Source organism: Saccostrea cucullata, unplaced genomic scaffold (assembly GCF_032062105.1).
Source record: "Saccostrea cucullata isolate Sc308-1 unplaced genomic scaffold, CSIRO_AGI_Scuc_v1 ctg14221, whole genome shotgun sequence".
In the NCBI taxonomy this organism is placed as follows: Eukaryota; Metazoa; Mollusca; class Bivalvia; order Ostreida; family Ostreidae; genus Saccostrea; species Saccostrea cuccullata.
In genome coordinates, this window is record NW_026935698.1 from 25040 (window position 1) to 44349 (window position 19310).

At 33.4% G+C, this 19310-nt stretch overlaps 2 protein-coding genes across 2 annotated transcripts; one reads left to right on the top strand and one right to left on the bottom strand.

Moving 5' to 3' along the window:
- Nucleotides 1-2666: 2666 nt before the first annotated feature.
- On the bottom strand, nt 2667-3770 carry LOC134243598 (uncharacterized). The gene is made up of 2 exons (XM_062725848.1): nt 3728-3770; nt 2667-3172 (listed from the first exon to the last, which is right to left on the bottom strand). The coding sequence occupies exon 2, from the start codon at nt 3169-3171 to the stop codon at nt 2740-2742; it is 432 nt and encodes a 143-aa protein (XP_062581832.1). The 5' UTR covers nt 3172; nt 3728-3770; the 3' UTR covers nt 2667-2739.
- Nucleotides 3771-17777: 14007 nt separating this feature from the next.
- LOC134243597 (putative uncharacterized protein DDB_G0288537) lies at nt 17778-18973 on the top strand. The gene is made up of 2 exons (XM_062725847.1): nt 17778-18111; nt 18324-18973. The coding sequence occupies exons 1-2, from the start codon at nt 17778-17780 to the stop codon at nt 18971-18973; spliced, it is 984 nt and encodes a 327-aa protein (XP_062581831.1).
- Nucleotides 18974-19310: the final 337 nt, after the last annotated feature.

Below are 19310 nucleotides of genomic sequence, written 5' to 3' on the forward strand. Positions count from 1 at the left end.
GAGAGACAAACTGACGCCCGGAATTCACTCTCCAACGCAAGAGAGTTAAGTCTAAATATGGATATTTCTATGCAAATAAGCTTATGAAAATTCATAATTTGTATATTTTATGTACAGAGGAGGTTCAAATTGATTTTCTTATACATACTCAGTACCCACAGTTTATTTTTGCAAGTGTACATTATGACGTCATATTATGACGTCATTGTTCTCTCCCATTCAAGGTATTAAATCATATAAACAAAATCACGTCGGCGCAAGGGCCTATCCTATCTAATTTAAAATAAACAATGTATAATATTAAGGTGAATATTCTTAAAATTAATAAAATTGCTGCACAAATTCTATGCGCTTTCTCAATTGATAAAAATTTGATGAAACTTACCCTGGACAGTGAATTTTTATCCTTGTAAAAACTTAAAACTGCACGAATAGTAAGTAACCAATTGCACTGCCGACATTTGTGCAGCAATATCTTAAATCCTTGGAATATCCTGCGTCTTTTGATACCTTGTTTCTGTAAAACAAAGTAAGGTATGCCCTTGCGCCGAAGCGATTTTGTTGATGTTTCTGATAAACTTGTGTAGTACAGGTCGATGACGTCATAATATGACGTCATAATGTGTACTGGCTATTGCATGTCTTGGGTACCAAGAATGTATTAGAAAACAAGTCTTAGCATTTTCTGTGCGGTATGTAGAGCAATTATGGAATTTAATTAGATATTTCGTATAGAAATTTCCATATGTAGCCTTAACTCACATGCGAAGTACGCCTCATTTCCCCCTATATTCCGGGCGGAACAATTTGTACAGGTAGGATCCGTTACGGCGCCCTACTAGCCTATGGGAAGGCCAGGGAAACAGGCTATTCGATCCCAATGCTAAATAGCGGACAGACTTGTTAAGTCATACAACATATACTTCGGAAAGAAAACACAACTGGCTAAGCTTGCTCGTTTGTTGCCCCCCGCTGAAACTAGAGAATATCAATTTCAGTCTGTCTGTCCGTCCATCTATAGTTCTGTCTGTCTGTAACACTTTCACTACCCCGCAATATTGCGTGAAGTCTTTGAGCTTTTGCAGTGAAATTTTACACAACTGTTTACACCTTATATGGCAATTAGAAGACCCTCTTGATTTCGAGGTCAAAGGTCAAGGTATTAAATTCAGAAATTCTGTCTGTTTAAACACTTGTTTTCGCGCGATATCTTTATATGCCATTGAGCTTTTGCAATGAAATTTTATACCACAACTCCATATGGACATATATATGGCGTAAGGAATACCCCTGTGTACTTTGAGGTTCAAACGTCAATGTCATAAATTCATAAATCTGTGTGACTCTTTGTAAGATTTTTGCCTGATCATATAATTATAATTTTTAAGGTGTGAATCGATTTTATTTTATTAACTCAATAAAGGTATGTTTTTTTTTTCAGTTTTATGTGAGTTATTGGTGTGTGAATCTCAAAGACCTGTCACATAGGCATATTTCATGAAGCACGCTAGCATCATAAATATATTCAATATTTGAATTTCTAGCATCATAAATATATTCAATATTTGAATTTCCCGCTGCCCTATATCGTAATACCTTTACTAACGTCTCTTTTGATTCAGTCTGACGTTAGTAGCACGTTTTTCTGTGTATATTTCTACGCTTGAATATACACTAAAATAGTTTTCGAATCAATTTCACTGTAGGTTTAGTAGAAAACACAGAAAATGTAAATATTGGAAAATTTTTACTCCATTGATTGTGCATATAAATTCCTTAATGGCGTCATCAAAATAAAATGGATATAAAAATGAATATGAAATATTAAAATAAAAAATGAAGTATTTAAGCACATCTATTGATTTATAAAAACGGGTAGATCACGTGATCAAATTTCATAATGGGCTTTATGGTAAATTGTGTATTTATATCCCGATAGATGCGTTATGATCTCACAGTAAAAAAAAGCAGGTGTTAGATCTTGGTTTAAAAACCTGAACGTCATCAATATTCTTTTTTTCAAACAAAAATGTTTAAGATTTAGAAACCGCAAGTTTTTCAGTCTTAAAATAGAAAAACACAGTTTATACCATGTTTTATGCTTGATCATTTGCGCAACAAGTGTTAGCCGATCAGACAACAACAGAGAGATAGTAAATACTATCATCGCTTTGAGCCATGTGTTGGTTTTTCCCTTTGTTGTCTGAAAATAAACCAATATACATATTGTAACTTTTATTGAATTTAAAGGAACTGGGAAGGACAAATACATGAAAAATATGGAGATAACGAACAGTATTCAAGATCAAAAACATCAGAGGTGGGCTCAGGTGCCATGGAGAAGTGAGCATCCCCTGCAGACCGGTCATATAGTATCATATTGTTTCCAAAGCAAAAAAAAAAATATTCCTGACTCTATAACATTGTACCAAATTTTCTGCATATATTTTCTTGCTTTTTAGTAAATGATATCAAAAACATAAAGAACCTTTTATTTCAGTATTTCTAGAGTAAATTAGAAGAGAAGAGAAAAATATGAAAAAAAAAACTTTTATTTTTAGTATATCTAGAGTAGATAACTGATAAAAGAAGAGAAAAAATATGCAAGCTATAAAAGTTGTATTGTATTTGAATAAAAACAATATAAAAGGTTAAAATTAAGAGTACGGAAATTTTGATAGATGTTTTAAATAGTTCAAAAAACAAATATCATAACTTGTTGCAAACATCGTACAAGTTTCATTTCTCCTTAGTCAGGACCTCGTAAGTTTCAACTCTAAATTCTTCTCCCCCGTAAGTAATGTATGCACAGCTGTGATCAACATTAATTTTCCCTGGCACTAAGCTCCCGTGGTGGAAGGCTCTACCAATATAAATTCCGCCAGCCGTCTCGTAGGCATTGCAAGGCACGTACCCGTTAGAAGCCTTCTGCCAATCTAAAAATCCATTACTTGTGAAAGGAAGAACTAAAACATCGTAATAAGGAACGATTTCTTCTTTTCCGTCAAATGGAATATGGGCTCCATTAAGCTCAACTGAGCATTTTCCAGGTGTCATGATGCCATTCATATCGGCCCTGGCTATAAAAAGTGGTGTTCCATCCTTCTCATATCCAGCTCTTATTGCATCTTTTGGGATGGATGATCCGTTGGTTGATTTCCAAACTGCCATTCTAAAAATAAAGCAAACACCTATTACATTCACATCAAGACCAAGGAGGCAAGAAGTAAGATGTTAATATGATAAGGTTATGAACTGTATATTCATTTTTATGATAACATGTACTTGTATAAACAATAGACAACGGAAGGTTAAAATAATGAAAGGAAATGAAAACCTTTTTAAGGAAGTATATCTAATCAGGATTTGAATGCAAGCATTTTATTTCATTTTGTAATCAATGCTAAATACCCCATCATGTTAAACAATCTATAATTTCCCCGTATTATGTGTCTTAATGTTTTAAAATCTAAAAAGGACCAATTTTAGTAACTGGAATAAAAATGAACACCTCAAATGTTATAAAAGAATTATTTTATATAACTATTTCAATAAATTCAAGTAAATCAACTTTCAAACTTTATACAAACCTTACTTCCGCACTTACTTGTGCACAGTTTACCAATCCTTTTAGACAGTTTAAGTTGATTTCATTAATATATTTAGCATTAGACATCTATAAAATATTTTCAATCACAAAAAAATATTAGTTGTCATGTTCACTTACCTTAAAATTTTGATGCTGTGAGGATTTACTGTAAATTCTTGATATAAACTTTGATCTGTGCGTTCCTCTATTTTTATAGTCGACCCCTCTTCTTGATTGGATGATACGTTTAAGTCGATGGTCTAATGATGTTTCTGAACGTCCTTTTAAAACCAGCATGAAACAAAACACTCTTTTAAACAACCTACTTCTATAAAATGCGGAAGAGTAAATGTCTCTACACTTGTATAACTTTGTATAATATCTTACATTTTATCGTCTTATGAATATGAATAAAGTGTCGTACCCCTTATTTATGTAAATATAAAAATTGTATTTAGATGTTTTTACATAACATAAGAAAACGTCTTTTGTTCAATTGATTTTATTGCACTAAGTTTAATTAGCTGTGATATTATATTGATTTTCAGATATCGATCAAAGCAAGTTATTTTCTTAATTGAATATTACAGCCTTTGATATTTTGCTTTTTCTGTCTTTTCCATACCATCGATTTGATTTGAACATATTTTATTGTTAAGATGTTACAACAAAAGGATTGGACACAAGTACTTAATACTTAGAACGTCCTCTCCATACCATTATACTGAGACTGACCTCTAGCCAGTTCTTAGAATTCAAAACACCAATTATAACTTTTACTAATCTATTGAGAAATAACATCATTATAATATAACACACTATGTTGGGTGTAAATGGCCGCAAATTTTGTAGGAGTCCAGGGAGACACCTAGGATACCAAAAACAAACGGGCAATCTAGTGGTCTCGCTTAGATGCGAGTGCCATGAAACCCCATGCCCGACACACGCATAATGGCTAGGCACACAAGCTACACAGCTTTTACACCCTGCCTCTGGCTTGCTACCCGGTTTTATACTTTTAACACCAACCAGCCTGTGGCCTCTCCTACTTTTATATAGGTAGAGAGGATCTGAGCACTGAAATGGTGCAGATCCAAAGCAATTAACATTTTTCTGGGGTTTTTTTAACTTCCATGTTGAAACACAGCCATAAGACACCCCTCATGCTTTGATGCAGAAGGGCAGAGACAAACAGGTTAATCATATAAAAGGCTGATGTCTCCTTTGACCCCGCCACTAACATCGCAATGATGTTCTCCACAACAATTCTGAATCTGGAACCCCCTGTGTGGCAAGATCTGTAGCCCTGCCTATTCTAAAGCTATATGGTCTAAAGTATCCTTGAATGTTATTGAATTGAAGTGATTTTTGAAGCCCATATTTAAATTGGTATCTTGTTACACCCATAAAAAAGGAGCCATTGTTAGAGTGCATCCGTAAAAACTTGAGTACCCACTGTACTGGGCATATATCCGAATTTGGTTGTTTGGAAATATGCAATGTTTCTGTAGAACTTCGCCAAAAAGGGACCTGCAACTCTCCCCAATGAGACTTCTATGAAAATCTTTTGTTCTGAAACTTGTAAGATTCTTTGAAAATCTTGGTGATTTAGGACGAAAATGTTGTAACTTAAATCATTTTGAAAACCTGAATAATTTTGTGTATGGAGAACAATTTTGTCTAATTTAATTTGGATTTTGATCAATTTATAAAGCTGACACGTTGGTAGAACAGCTTGTAGCTGGGTGCTTTCCTTTGCATCTCCTGTAGAGATGCTTGAACCTGCATATGAGGAAAAAACTGCACTTTTTACCCTGTTTGAAATGATAGCAATACTGGGTAGCAGTGGATGTGCTGTTCTCGTTTAAATTTTGTTTCGTATTGTTGAAATGATTTTGATTGCCGAAAGACTTTGAACTTTGGTTAGTCACATACAATAGCAAAAATTCTTGACTTATATTTACATTCAGTGTAATTTTCTTTATTAAATCCATTAGAAATCCACGACGTTCAACTTTCTATAACACACGCGAAACCTTGTCACAGCGCGGTAGAATACACAGAAGGAACTACATGTATTTTCAGTATTTAGGAATACCAAGATGTATATTGTTTTGACTCAATTTCATTTTTAAAAAAAAACTACCCTCGTAAAATTGACATAAAATCTGGCGAAAGTGCATTAAAAACTAATTTGTTATTTTATTTCCTCGCAATGTTTATTTGCGTAATTTAACTTTTCAACGTCACAAACGGCTTTTCGACGTCACGAACGGCTATTACATTTGTCAAGCACGCCAATACTGAAGGGCGCTAAATTCACATTAAACATGAAGGAAATAGACAATTATGATAAAGAAAAATTAGAGAATGTAAATATAAGCATCGAATTCATATTTTGGATGTCTATTTATAATTTTTTATTATCCTGCAAGGAAAGAAAAATAGCTATTTTTAAATAAAGCCATCACGTGACGACGTCGCTACTTTTAGATTGATAAACAAACGTGGCGTAAAGAAAACAAGGTAGGCCGTTTGAGATACTACTCACTTTCGACGTGGATGACAAGCGTCTTACTTAATGGTACTTATCTTTTAAAGATTCAGTTTCAACCATCTTCTCTGTTGTGACGCATATTAACCTTATATTAATAATTGTTGTCAAAATGCCACATATCTCGTTGTCTGTGACTTCCCGTGTTTCTATATATAGGCCTACTGTTTACGCACTTCCTTCATCAATATTCATGAAAAAAATGAATTCTTAATTCCTAGATATTGTTTAATTGTTTTGTAATAACATCGACATCTTAAATACAATTTTGTGGAAAGTATTATTTTCAATCACACTTCATGTGTTTTAAATCATTTATCATTTTGTTTCATAAAAAAATTCGGCGTTAAAATAGCGTATATGACTTTAATTAAATCTACCAGAATCTCTCATTAATTTATGAACTGACTGAAAAATATATTTATTGATTTCTACATTTTGTGACTCATCTCCCCACAGAAGTAAATGACAATCAATAATGTTCAATTTGATATTTGGTTTCGTAAGACACAGTAAATCTCTGAATAGCTTTTCTCTAGCATATTGGTACTTATTGCAGACAAAGAAAAAAAATGATATGGGTCCTCTGGTGTACCAAATGAACAATTAGGACTCTCGATGATGTTTCTTCTATAAAGATCATAATTTAACATGCAATTGTGTCGTAGTTTAGTATGTATGATATTAAGTCGTCTAGTACCATGGGAGAAATAAGAAGGGGGGTCTGCTTGTTTTTTATGTATGTTATTTTTAAAGCTACTAAAAGATATGCTGTTTCTAGTGGTGATACACAGACTATTCCATTGGTTTATTGTATCAGGAAAAAGGATTTCTTGAATATTTCAAGTCTACATCTAGGAATAGTGTAGTCCTCTCTATTGCATGTATCGTACTTTGATTCATTACGTCTTGTTGCGGGAAAAATACTTTTTAAATAATCGAGTACTTAGTTGTGATGTACTTTGAACATAGAATTTAGTTTTGTTACTGTTCGCCTATCTGCAAGAGGTTCCCATCCTGTTTCTAAATATAATGCATCATTTGAAGCGATAATTGGTAACCCTGTAATAATTCTTGCAGCATAAAGCTGCACCATTTCCAATCGTTCAACATCTTTTAAAGAACACCCGTCCCAAACTATAGAACAATATTCAAGTAGCGGTCTCATAAATGTTATGCACATTTTAGATAAAGTTTTTCTACCGATATTGTATTTCAGTTTTTTTTTTTAAGACTTAATCTTTGGTAAGCCTGTTTAACTATATTGTCTATATGATCAGACTAATTAAGATTTTGGCTCAAAATTAAACCCAAATGCTTATAAGAGGTTATGTATTTTAGATTATTGAGATTATTTAGATTATTGAAATTGTAATTTTGGGAGATAATAATTGGATTTTAACGTAAAAAATAATGCTTTCGTTTTAGATGGGTTAAATTTCATAAGCCATTTGGAAGACCACTTGTCCAGAATATCTAAATCATGATTTTAAGTATATTCCATAGTTGCAATATTATAAGAGGAACTTTGCAACGAGTTGTCATCTGCAAACAATCTACACAATGAAATCATGTTTTCTGATACATCATTCACATAAATAAAAAAAAAAGTAAAGGACCAAGAACAGATCCTTGTGGTACACCAGCGTTGAAGTTTCTGTTAGACGAAAAAAATACCTTTGTACATAACTTTCTGTCTTCTATTACATAGGTAACTCTCTATCCAGGTAAGAATATTTTCACATAATCCATAAGTTTTCCATTTAAAAAGTAAATTCTTATGCCGAACTCTGTCGAAAGCATTAGACAGATCACAAAATACCATGCAACAAAATTTTCCTTCGTCGATATTCTTGATTATAGTGTGATAAGTTTCAAGTAGTTGGAAAACGGTTAAGTAACCTGGCAAAAAGACTGCTTGAAATTTGTAGAATAAATTATTCTGATGAAAGTAATTGTACACATGTTTAAAAACAATTAAAAATGTTGAATCATCATTGTTCGTGGGGGACCAATGTTCGTGGCTTTCGTGGGTAACCCTGACCCACGAATCTACATCCCAACGAACGTATATAACTATATACAAACGTTTGGTTTATCATTTGTTAAAACTGATATCGTACAATAACCGCTACCCTTGTGTCCATGTGATCGCGCACAAAAAAGACAATTTGTATGTGGTTATTGACACAAAAACAAAATAAAAAAAAAACAATAAAAGTATTTAGTATCAAAGACATCATTAACTATATACAATAATTTACAATTTTAGATTATAAACATGAACTGTGCATAGTACGTTTTTATGCGAGAAGAAAAATTCGATATTCTAAAAAAAAGGGACCTGTCGTTCTTTCGATAGTAAATGAAGAGAAACTTTACATATTAAATATGAAAAGCTTAAATATTTTTACAGATGCAATTTAAGTAAATAAGAAGTCAATACATTATGTATCTCGTAATTTATAAAGGGAAAGAACATTCTGATAAAGAAACTTTTCAATGTTTAGAAAACAATTCATGCTGATCCCCCCAATCCCCATACACCAACACTTAAACTTATATGTATAGAGCAACCCGGTTCTCCGGGCTGCAATAATATATAATAACAAGAGGCCCATGGGCCTTATAGGTCACCTGAGCATTATGCAACAACTTTCCAGTGATTGAATTTGATTCATGTTTTAAGCCAGATGCTATTGCATTCACAATTTTGAAAGAGGCACCAATGATCATCATAACAATACACTTAGCAGTTGCTTAGTTTGTTTTCTTATTACCCATAGGCATGGTAGGGGAACAAAAATGCATTTCAAGTAATAAGTAATATTCAGCATGATCAGTAATGCCCCAATCAAAAATGAACCCCTGACCCTTAGGCCTAGATCCACACATTGCACAATTTTTTGAAAAGGCGCCCTTGCTTTTCAAAAATATTTGATTAATACCAAGGAGCATATTTCGAACAATTCATCCAGTTTCAGTATATAAGTACAGCCCCCCTCTTTTATGGTACCACTGACCCTGGGGCCTTGAAATCCACAATTCTGGAAGATAAGTACCCTTACTCATCATAACTATATAGGTAGTTCATCTGCTTAATGCCAAGGAGCAGAGAAGAAAACTTTCAAAGATTCAATGTATTTTCACTATATAATTAATAGAGCCCGCCCTATCACAAGAACCCCTGACCCTAGGGCCATAAAATTCACAATTTTGGAAGAGGTATTCTTGCTCATAATAACTATGTAATTAGTTTATTTCATTCCTAGGAGAAGATAAGAAGATTTTCAAATAATTCATGTATTTTCACTATATAAACTATAGAGCCCTGCCCTAACACCAGAACCCCTGACCCTGGGGCCATAAGATTCACAATTTTGGTAGAGGCACTCTTGCTCATCATGACTATGCACTTAGTTAGTTTATTTAATACCCAGGAGCAGAGAAGAAGATTTTCAAAGAATTCATGTATTTTCACTATATAATCTATAGATCCCCACCCTAACACCAGAACCCCTTACCCTGGGGCCATAAAATTCACAATTTTGGTAGAGGCACTCTTGATCATCATAACTATGCACTTAGTTAGTTTATGTAATACCCAGGAACAGAGAAGAAGATTTTTAAAGAATTCATGAAATTTCACTATATGATCTATAGAGCCCGCCCCCCCCCCCTCCTTACACCAGAACCCCTGACCCAGGGGCCATAAAATTCATAATTTTGGTAGAGGCACTCATGCTCATCATAACTATGTACTAAGTAGGTTTATTTAATACCCAGTAGCAGAGAAGAAGATTTTGAAAGAAATAATGCATTTTCACTATATACTTATTTGGCCCCGCCCTAGCACTAGAACCCCTGACCCTGGTGCCATGAATTTCACAATTTTGGTAGAGGACTCAATGCTGATTACAATCATGCAAACAGTCTGCTTGATGTCCAGGAGTAAAGAAGAAGATTTTTAAAGATTGCACTAATTTTAGTGGTTTTTGCCCCACCCCCCAGGCCCCAGGGGGGCAGGGACCATGAAATTCACAATTTTTGTTCCGCTTCACCCATAGATACTATATGCCAAATTTGGTTGAAATTGGTTCAGTGGTTTCAGAGAAGAAGCTGAAAATGTTCAAATGTTAACGCACGACGAACGACGGACGACGAACGACGATGGACGAAAAGTGATAGCAATAGGTCACCTGAGTTTACTCAGGTGACCTAAAAACTAATTAAATGCATTTAGACTCTTATTGTAGCTTTTCACAATTAAATCATTTTTGATTTATATCTGTGCATACTAAGTTTAATAATTTATTGTAATGTACAGCACGGAAACGTTTGACACTAACCCCCCCCCCCCCCTCTCCCTCATGTAAATATATAAAAACAATTTATAGGATTTACAGAGAAAATATAAATTTAAAAGTTAACACTCTTTAAATTCGAAAAAACACTAAATGAGGTACATACCTTCTGAAAAGATGGACGTCTCCCCGATTTCGCTTTAACAAGTGGCACACCACCACAGGTGTCTGAAGTCATTGAGGTTTTTGTAGCAAAATTCATTAACGGTTCTTTGTATGGCCGAAACCTAACGTTTCCTCAGGTTTTTTATCTACAGTAAAGCTTAATTAACAACAGTTCAAACACTTGGCATACGGTGACGTCTCCACATGAGTGAAAAATTCTCGAGAGGAACGTTAAACAATCAATCAACAAACACTTGGGAATCCTAGAAAACATCGCTATACCATTGACAGTTGCACAAAATTGAAGTGTTTATTTGATACCGGAAGTGTTGTTGAACCTAAACGGATGTGGTGCCACCTATATTTCTGAAAGGGACAAAATCGACAAATATCGGCAATTATCAGTCGTAGTTATAACTTTAAAATCGATAAAAAGTTGTAAATTTAATTTGTGAAATGGTTTAAATAATATTAATCCTAAACCATCTTGCTGCCTATAATCACAATTTGATAAGTAAAGCAATCTTTATTCGAACACATTTACACATTTATACTTGAACGTCGCCCTGGACACAATATAAATAAATATATTGCCAAAATTACTTGCTTCAAAGTTTGGCAATTTATGTATAACAACTTTCAACGATAAAAGACACAATTTGGGGGGGGGGGGGTCGAAGTACCTAAATTAATAAATTATAATAACAAGCTATGGCAGGCGTTAATGCAACATATATCATATACACTTACATGGAAATATATATTATTTTGAGAGACAGAAATATTTTGAAAAAGGGGAATATGGAAACATCAGCAATTAGATAATGGGCGTAAAATTCGGCGATTACTGCTCACTCATAACACATCGCAAGGCAGTCATAAGTACTTGTCTTCGGTCTTCTAAATAAACAATACAAATCAACTGCGTCATAAACGAACTACACAGGCACAAACACTTTGAAAAACAAAAAAAACCCTATAGATTGCTGTTTTTTTTTTTTAAAATAAAATCGATATCATACACACAAACTTGATCGACTCGGTCTTATATGCTATACTTCCTATCTTAAATATATCAACTTTAGATCAGTTTTTATCTCGTTATAACGAAAGAATTAGCTGGTTATAAGGAGATAATTACCATGTTTTAATGAGACAACTAACTTAGTATAATGAAATAACTGACTCGTTATTTAAACAATAAAATGCTTTATTTGTTTGTTAGCGGGTTATGTAATTTTTGTCTGCAATAGCTGCGACCGTTAATTCCAGTAATAACAAAGAAAGACATTTTATAGCTTATATTTATATCTGTTTAAATAATCTTTTAATGTAGGATTAGAAAAATTAATTATTGTATTAATGATGCGCATATCTTTATACGTTTCAGTGATGGAACAGCCACTGATCAAAAATTCTGTACAGGCGACATGCCAACTGCAGTTCATGCAGTAATTAACGCAGTGGGTTTTCTTAAGAAATAAAGGAGAAAACATTCAGTGGATGTAAATATAATGAGATAACTAACTCCTTATAACGAGATAATTAACTCTATGAAACGAGATAACTAACTCCTTATAAGGAGTTAGTTATCTCGTTTTAACGAAATAACTTTATATTTTTTTATGAGAAAACTAACTCATTATAACGAGATACAAACTCGTTATAACGAGATAAGTAACCTGTTATAACGATTTAATATTTCATATTTTCTCAAAAATGGGTCTATCTGTCTTTCGTAAAAATTATCCTTACATGTTACATTTGTTTCAGATTGCTGTTAAGCATATACATGTTAAAGTGAAAAAATAAGTATTTTCTTCAATTCAGTTAAGATCTTTTAAATTTGCGCAATATTAAAATAAAAGTGTGTTGATATGTTTTTCTTTAATTCTAGTCAAGGAAGATATTTGAAATATTTATTTTGTGTAGAAAAAACTCAGAAATTTTCATAAATTTGAGAAGATAGTATCACTGAGTGATGTTATCACTTATATCAAATTTCACGGTTTTATCTTCGAAACAAAGGTGAAGTCAATGCTATTATCTCTTCCCTGGCCATTAAAAAAGAAAAAAAATTATTTCACTGCCAATCATGCGATTTATACTTTTATTTAATAAGATTAAATGTTATCTTCTTTGCATAAAATCATATCATATTAGCTGGGTATATCAGATTATAGTACGAAATTCACGTAAATAATATACCAAAAAATAAGTTATTGTTGGCTGACCTAAATTTTTAAGATATTAAAGTTATTTTTGTATACTTCCTATTGCTTACTTTTCCTAATATGATGGTACAAGATAATGAAAACACTGACTATATCGAAGATATGACAACTAAACTAGACTGTAAATCAAACAAAACTGCACAATGCAGAGTGCCGGAAAAACAAACTTTGTATCTATCATTTTGCTGTTGTCTATCGAATTTCATTCTTTAATAGTCTAGACATTGCATATGGTAGCTTCAACTTTTCTGTGCACACGCACAATAGGTAAGAAGAGTGAAGCAGTATTTTCGTGTTGAGGAAAATTAAAATTCTTTTTATTTGTAGTTTCCCCTACGAAAAACACTAGCTTTTATAAGGTTCTGAAACCTGTAGTTTTCTGAAACATGATATTTTCAGAAATTGAACCAAATTTCCACGGGTCATCCAAAAAGTCTACCTCAATTTTCACGTTTGAGCATCATGGTGTCGATTTAACTAAGTAAAAAAATATGTACGGATTTGTTGCCTCAATTTGTACTCGGACTCGAATCTTTTAAAAGCAAACATAATTCTAGTTTGTTGGGAAAATCATATATACTCGATATATTTCAGTCCTTTTTTATTAATTTTACTACATTTGAAAATCCTTCATGACTTTGATTGTGTCAAAATTGTAGGTACATTAATTGTTTGTTCTATAGTAAAGAAAAAAAATATTTATTGTCAAAGGCCTTTCCACTCGAAGTAATCTCTGTAAAATTTCGAAGCCAGTCTTTCACTTCTATATCTTTTAAAGTGAACATTTGCGGTAAAGAAAGAAAAATGTGATATTATATATAAATTTATAAGAAATATAAGCAAAGGTACTTTAAATATTTCATCTAGTCAGAAATCAGACAAGAACCCCTTCATACTGTTTCTAGATTCTCTCATTAGATTTTTCCAATGTAAAAAATTCTGAAATCGGATGGTAATTCAAGGCCTGTGCTTGGGTATTAAAAGTTGATTTTTTTTCCTCCTTATTTGGATCTGCGCAAATGTGGAAGATGCAAGAAAAATGATAATTGTTTTAGTCATGTTTCATAATGTAACTTTGTGTTTACTGTTCTCTTTTCACTAGATAAGGTTCTTTTTTTCTTAAAATCAAACATTTTATAACTTAAAACGATTAATAAAACAATATATATTATCACACAAATATTTTTTCTAGAGTGATGCTATTATCTGGCCTGCTGGCATCAATTTATTCAATTTTTTTTAATGACAACGTTCATTTATTTAATATATATACTTACATTCGATGTGATTTTCTACTAAGGAAACTGAGAAATTGATTTGAAAACCATTTTGTGTAACTCACGCGTAGGAATATACACGGAGAAACGTGCGCTAACGTGAGGTCACAATGAGCTACAGCGACTTTAGAAAACATGAAACGATATAGGGCGGCAAGTAATTCAAACATTGGGTATATATTTTAAGGTTTCAAATATGTAAAATGTAAATTTAAGGAATGTTTTTAAGTTTTCTGTTATTCATTGGTGCTTGTGCGCTTCATGGAATATGCCTACGTGACAAGTCTGTGTGATTTACACACCAATGAATCACACAAAACTTAAAAAAAAAATTCCAAAATGAAGAAGATACTAGTCCCTTTAATATTCTTAATTCTTGAAAAAAAAGTAGGTGTTTTTCTTAATTGATGAAATAGTTTTTTTTATGAAAGAAGACAAAACATGAATCTCGATAAAAGTTGTAGACAGTTTCCCGCAAATGAATGCAAATATAAATGAACTGCAATTATCAAGTTCAAGACTTAATTAAAGAATTTCAAGACTTTAAAAAATTGACACTTTGTCTAAAATAAGAAGCTTGCGGTCCGAAGTCATTCCCACAGTGTTTCTTTAGTCATTAGTCTATGACTTAATATTCCCAAAACTGCGAGTGCTACCGGTCGGAAGGGATGCTCACTTATCCATGACATCTGATTCCACCTAAGATGTTTTAGAGGTCTATATTTGCTCCTATTCTGTACTGTTAAATGTATTTGTGATCTTGAATACTATTTCCATTTACTTTATTTGAAGGATAGCCCAGGAACTTACCCGTAGTCATAAATATCACTTTCTTAATTTCTGAATACTGTTTTCAGACACTAATAATGAGATTTTTTTCATCTCCCGATTGCACATGCTAAACATTTTCAAATACGTTTGCTAAATGTATATATGCTACGAGGATGCAAGGACAATCCTACAAGCACTTGCTTATATGTATATAATATTTTTTGACCCATATAACAGTTATATTGTATATTATTGTTTTATTTTAATGACATATGCAAAAACAACTAAAATCTGCCATATGCTGAATTACAAATCACACACTTAAAATATTGTACCTAATTTTCAAAGCCATATTAGACTTTAAAGTCCTCTACATGTATGATCAATCAAAATGAAGAGTAACATCCATGGGTTTCTTAAAAGGAATCCTTCCATTTATCTTTGTAGAAAATTCATGATTATTTACAGCATTTCAAATCCATAACATATTTTTATCACAATATACATGTACAGCCCAGGCTAATCTGATGTAAAATGAGTCGAAGTTTAATAATTTATTGGTTAATTTCGGATTCTCCGTCCAGACAAAAGGCAACCTTGTGGGAATGTCTGCTTTTTCTTGATATATCAATCAATTCCTAAAACATGAAAAATACCGAATTTACGTTAGATTCAATTATCAATTTTTATGTCATAAATTATAAATAGATAATTCCCTTGTATCTCCAAATAAAGATAAATGACGGGATTTTGAAAGGTCTGTAGGGGGTCAAAATAATTAAAGCCCCCAATATTAAACAACAGATTTTTAAACATTTTTTTCCTTTAAATTCGAACATGAAAGCTATTAAAAGTGTAGGACAATATTTTTTACATATCAAAATCTCAGACCCCAAGATTACAGATTTGTCTCAAAATTTTCAAGTAAATTGCTGAATAATTCAAATTGAGGGGCAATCCTTGACAAATGTTACAGCGCAAGGTATTCTAATTACATACCCTTTTAAATAAATAGTCCAACTGTGTTTCTTTTGCTTAATGCTTAATCTTCCTCAATTCTAAACAAAAATTGGAAAGATCAGGCTCTTGGTATCAAGGTTTTTAAAACCTTTAATTATACTGGTCCTATAAATGGTCAAGAAAACTATTTTGATTTACAGATTAAAATAATATGTTACATGACTGTCAAATTTTTACTTCATGTGTATTTTGTAGGGCTTAGATCAACAAAGAAGAAGAAAATATTGATGTAACCATCAATTGTCGCCCGCGAAATATATGAAGTAAACAATGGAAATGAGTCTTGATTATCAAACCGCTTCGATATATGCGAAAAAGCATGCGTGTAATTAATGAGGGCGAAAGTCACGAATAGTTTGAAAACTTAAAGTCTGTGCGCATACACCTATGCCACGACGTTCTGGACGGATTCTCCTAGAATTCCGCCGGTTATTTGTACGAGGCCGTATAAACCGAGGTGCCTTGTCGCAGTAGGTGCTTGCTGGCACGAAAAGTTAATCTCTGACCTCTTTCCTGTTCAGCAAGCCGACATAAAAGGAAGCCGAAACCCGATCTTAATTTTGGAGTCTGCATATCATACATCGAACCCGATTTCTTTTCTCATAAAATAAATGCATCTATTTCATATTTCAAATAGATGCTATTATTTATAAAGAGAAAATTCAACACCACCAAAAGTTAATAATTATTGTAGTAGTTACGTTAAGTCTGATATGTACCTCGAGTTCGGAATTCTAAAAATTGTTATCGATTCTCGTGCCATTGACAGTGACAGATTTACACGTTGTTTTTCCACTTTGCCATTGTGTTTTCTTTGCCGTAATATTGGTAATTTGTTTATTTCATGTTATATGTTCATTATAGTACAATAAAGCTACTAAAATTTGGTGCTGCGGCTCTATTCATGAACCGGTGCGTTATTTTTTGGTAGCAATTGTTTATGTTTGCATTTTATTCGTGAACTCGACGGCAACGTTGAATTTACGATATTGTTGTGAGGCAGTAATTTTTTTTTCTGCAACACATATTAACTTGTATACTTTATTCTTTACATGCAAGGTAATTTTGACATTCATTGTTAAATTTATCTGATGAAAATTGTCCGTACTAGCTAGGTTGCATGTGCAGACAGGTTGTATGTGCATAGGTTAGTATTTTCATATTCAAATACCCAAGCGATTAACAATATATCTACAGTATAAGCAATTATGGCTACAGGCACAGAAAAAATCAAAATAAATTTTGCCAATGAAAAAGAATTGCAGAAAATAGTAGGTGTAGGAAATGCAGTTGCTAAAAATATTTTGCAACACAGAGCTACTGTAGGAAATGTTACAGTTCACAATGTCAGTCAAATCAAACATCTTAAAGTAACAAGTGAGCTAATGGAACAAACAGATTTTTCAGCGAATCCAGAATTATTCAGTGCCGGAGAAGACGGTGAGCAGAGTTTTGATGTAGAAATCAGTGAACAGACTCAGGAAAGTACAGAAAATCAAACAGACAGTGAAAATATTCCACCTGGCGAATATACATTCCAATCATTCCAACCATTTCAGCCCCAGACAAGTACATCTCCTGTTCAAGCAGAGGAAGTACTGTCAGAAGCTCATAAAGGTGAGATGAACCAACCACAATCACCATATCAGATGAACTCAGATGAAACAAATGCAAAAGGTAGTGAACCAATTCCAAACGGTAAGAAAGGGATAGATGGAAGTAGTTAGTTTTGGTGGTGCAAAATTCAAATATCCAAATATAACACCAACACTAGACACTACCCCAAAGCAAGTCAATACTAGTTTTCAATTGCTTGACACCAAACCAAAACAGATCAATACTGGTTTTCCAATGTTTACAAGCATGTATGGTGGACCACTAGATTCATCACAAGTCAAACCTGAATTACAACCTACAGTACAAAAAATTGAACATTCGATAGCTCCATCTACTCAAATGTTTCCAACTCAAGTGACTTTTTCAGGAAATGGAATGATGGGCTCAATGTTACCACCCTTTTCAATTCCACAGTGTACATCCAAGATGCCACCTAGCTTTCCGCCAAGTATTACTTCATACAGCAGCCCTTTGCAAGTACCTTCAATGCATCAAGGAGTACCTATCAGCGCAAACACGCCAGTCAACACTCAACCAACAGTTCTAGGAACACCCATGTCAGCTCAACTTCCTGTTTCAGGTATGAATTATTGGAATTTTGGAAATCCAACATCACAGGTACCAATGTCAGTCGGGACAAACATGTTTCCTTATGGAAATCAGTTTGTGCTGGAGGGCAGTACTATGGACCAAATAATTTTCCTCCTGTAGTACCACCCCCCAATTTCATAGCTCAAACACCTTATTCAGCTGGAGTACCTGTTAATACCTCAAATGCATGGAATTTTCCAGGAAATTGGGGACCAACTCCAATGCAACAGGTTAATCTAATGCAATATGGCTACCAAGGTCAAGGATTTCAGCCAGTAAATCAAAACCATTACCTCAATCCTGGATATAATGTACCTCCAGGGAATCAGGGATTACCTGGGAATCAGAACACCAATTATGGATATTACCATGGTAACCAACTTAACCAAGGCAATCCAACTGGTAACACAGGCAATCAGAATGGTAACCAAGGAAATCCAAATGGTAACCAAGGCTATCAAATTGGTAATCAAGGTAATCAGCATGGTAACCAAGGTAATCAGAATGGTAACCAAGGAAATCAGAATGGTAACCAAGCAAATCAAAATGGTAACCAAGCAAATCCGAATGGTAACCAGGGAAATCAAAATGGATATCAAACACCAAACAACAATGCAAATCGCAATAGACGACCTGAAAGAGTTGATGTATTGCCGAAGACTTTACGATACGAAGGAACTGAAAACTGGAATGCATTCAAACAGAAGTTCATGCGTTATGCGCAAGTCAAGAATTGGACTGCAGAAGAATCTAAAGACTATTTATGCTGGAGTCTAGAAGGAAAAGCGAGCGAATTTTTCTCAAATATTTTACAGAGAGATGATGACATTGAATTTGATGATCTTCTTTAGAAAATGGATAAACGATTTGGTGTGAAGGAAATTCCAGAAACAGCTCAAGTGAAATTAGCTACAATGAAACAACAGTCTGATGAAAGTATTGAAGACTGGGCTGACCGAGTGTTACAACTAGCAACCAAAGCTTTCCAAAATCTTCCTGATGATTTTATGTATTCTCAAGCTATCAAACGTATTCGTCTAGGATGTTCCGACCGTGAAGCAGGACAGTATGCAGCCAACCTCCATTTGACAACAATAGAGGATGTAATTGACAAGATCAAAGGGTTTCAGCATAACTATAAAGCAATCTATGACAAAAACAGAAGAGATGTCAGGGAAGTTTGTTGTG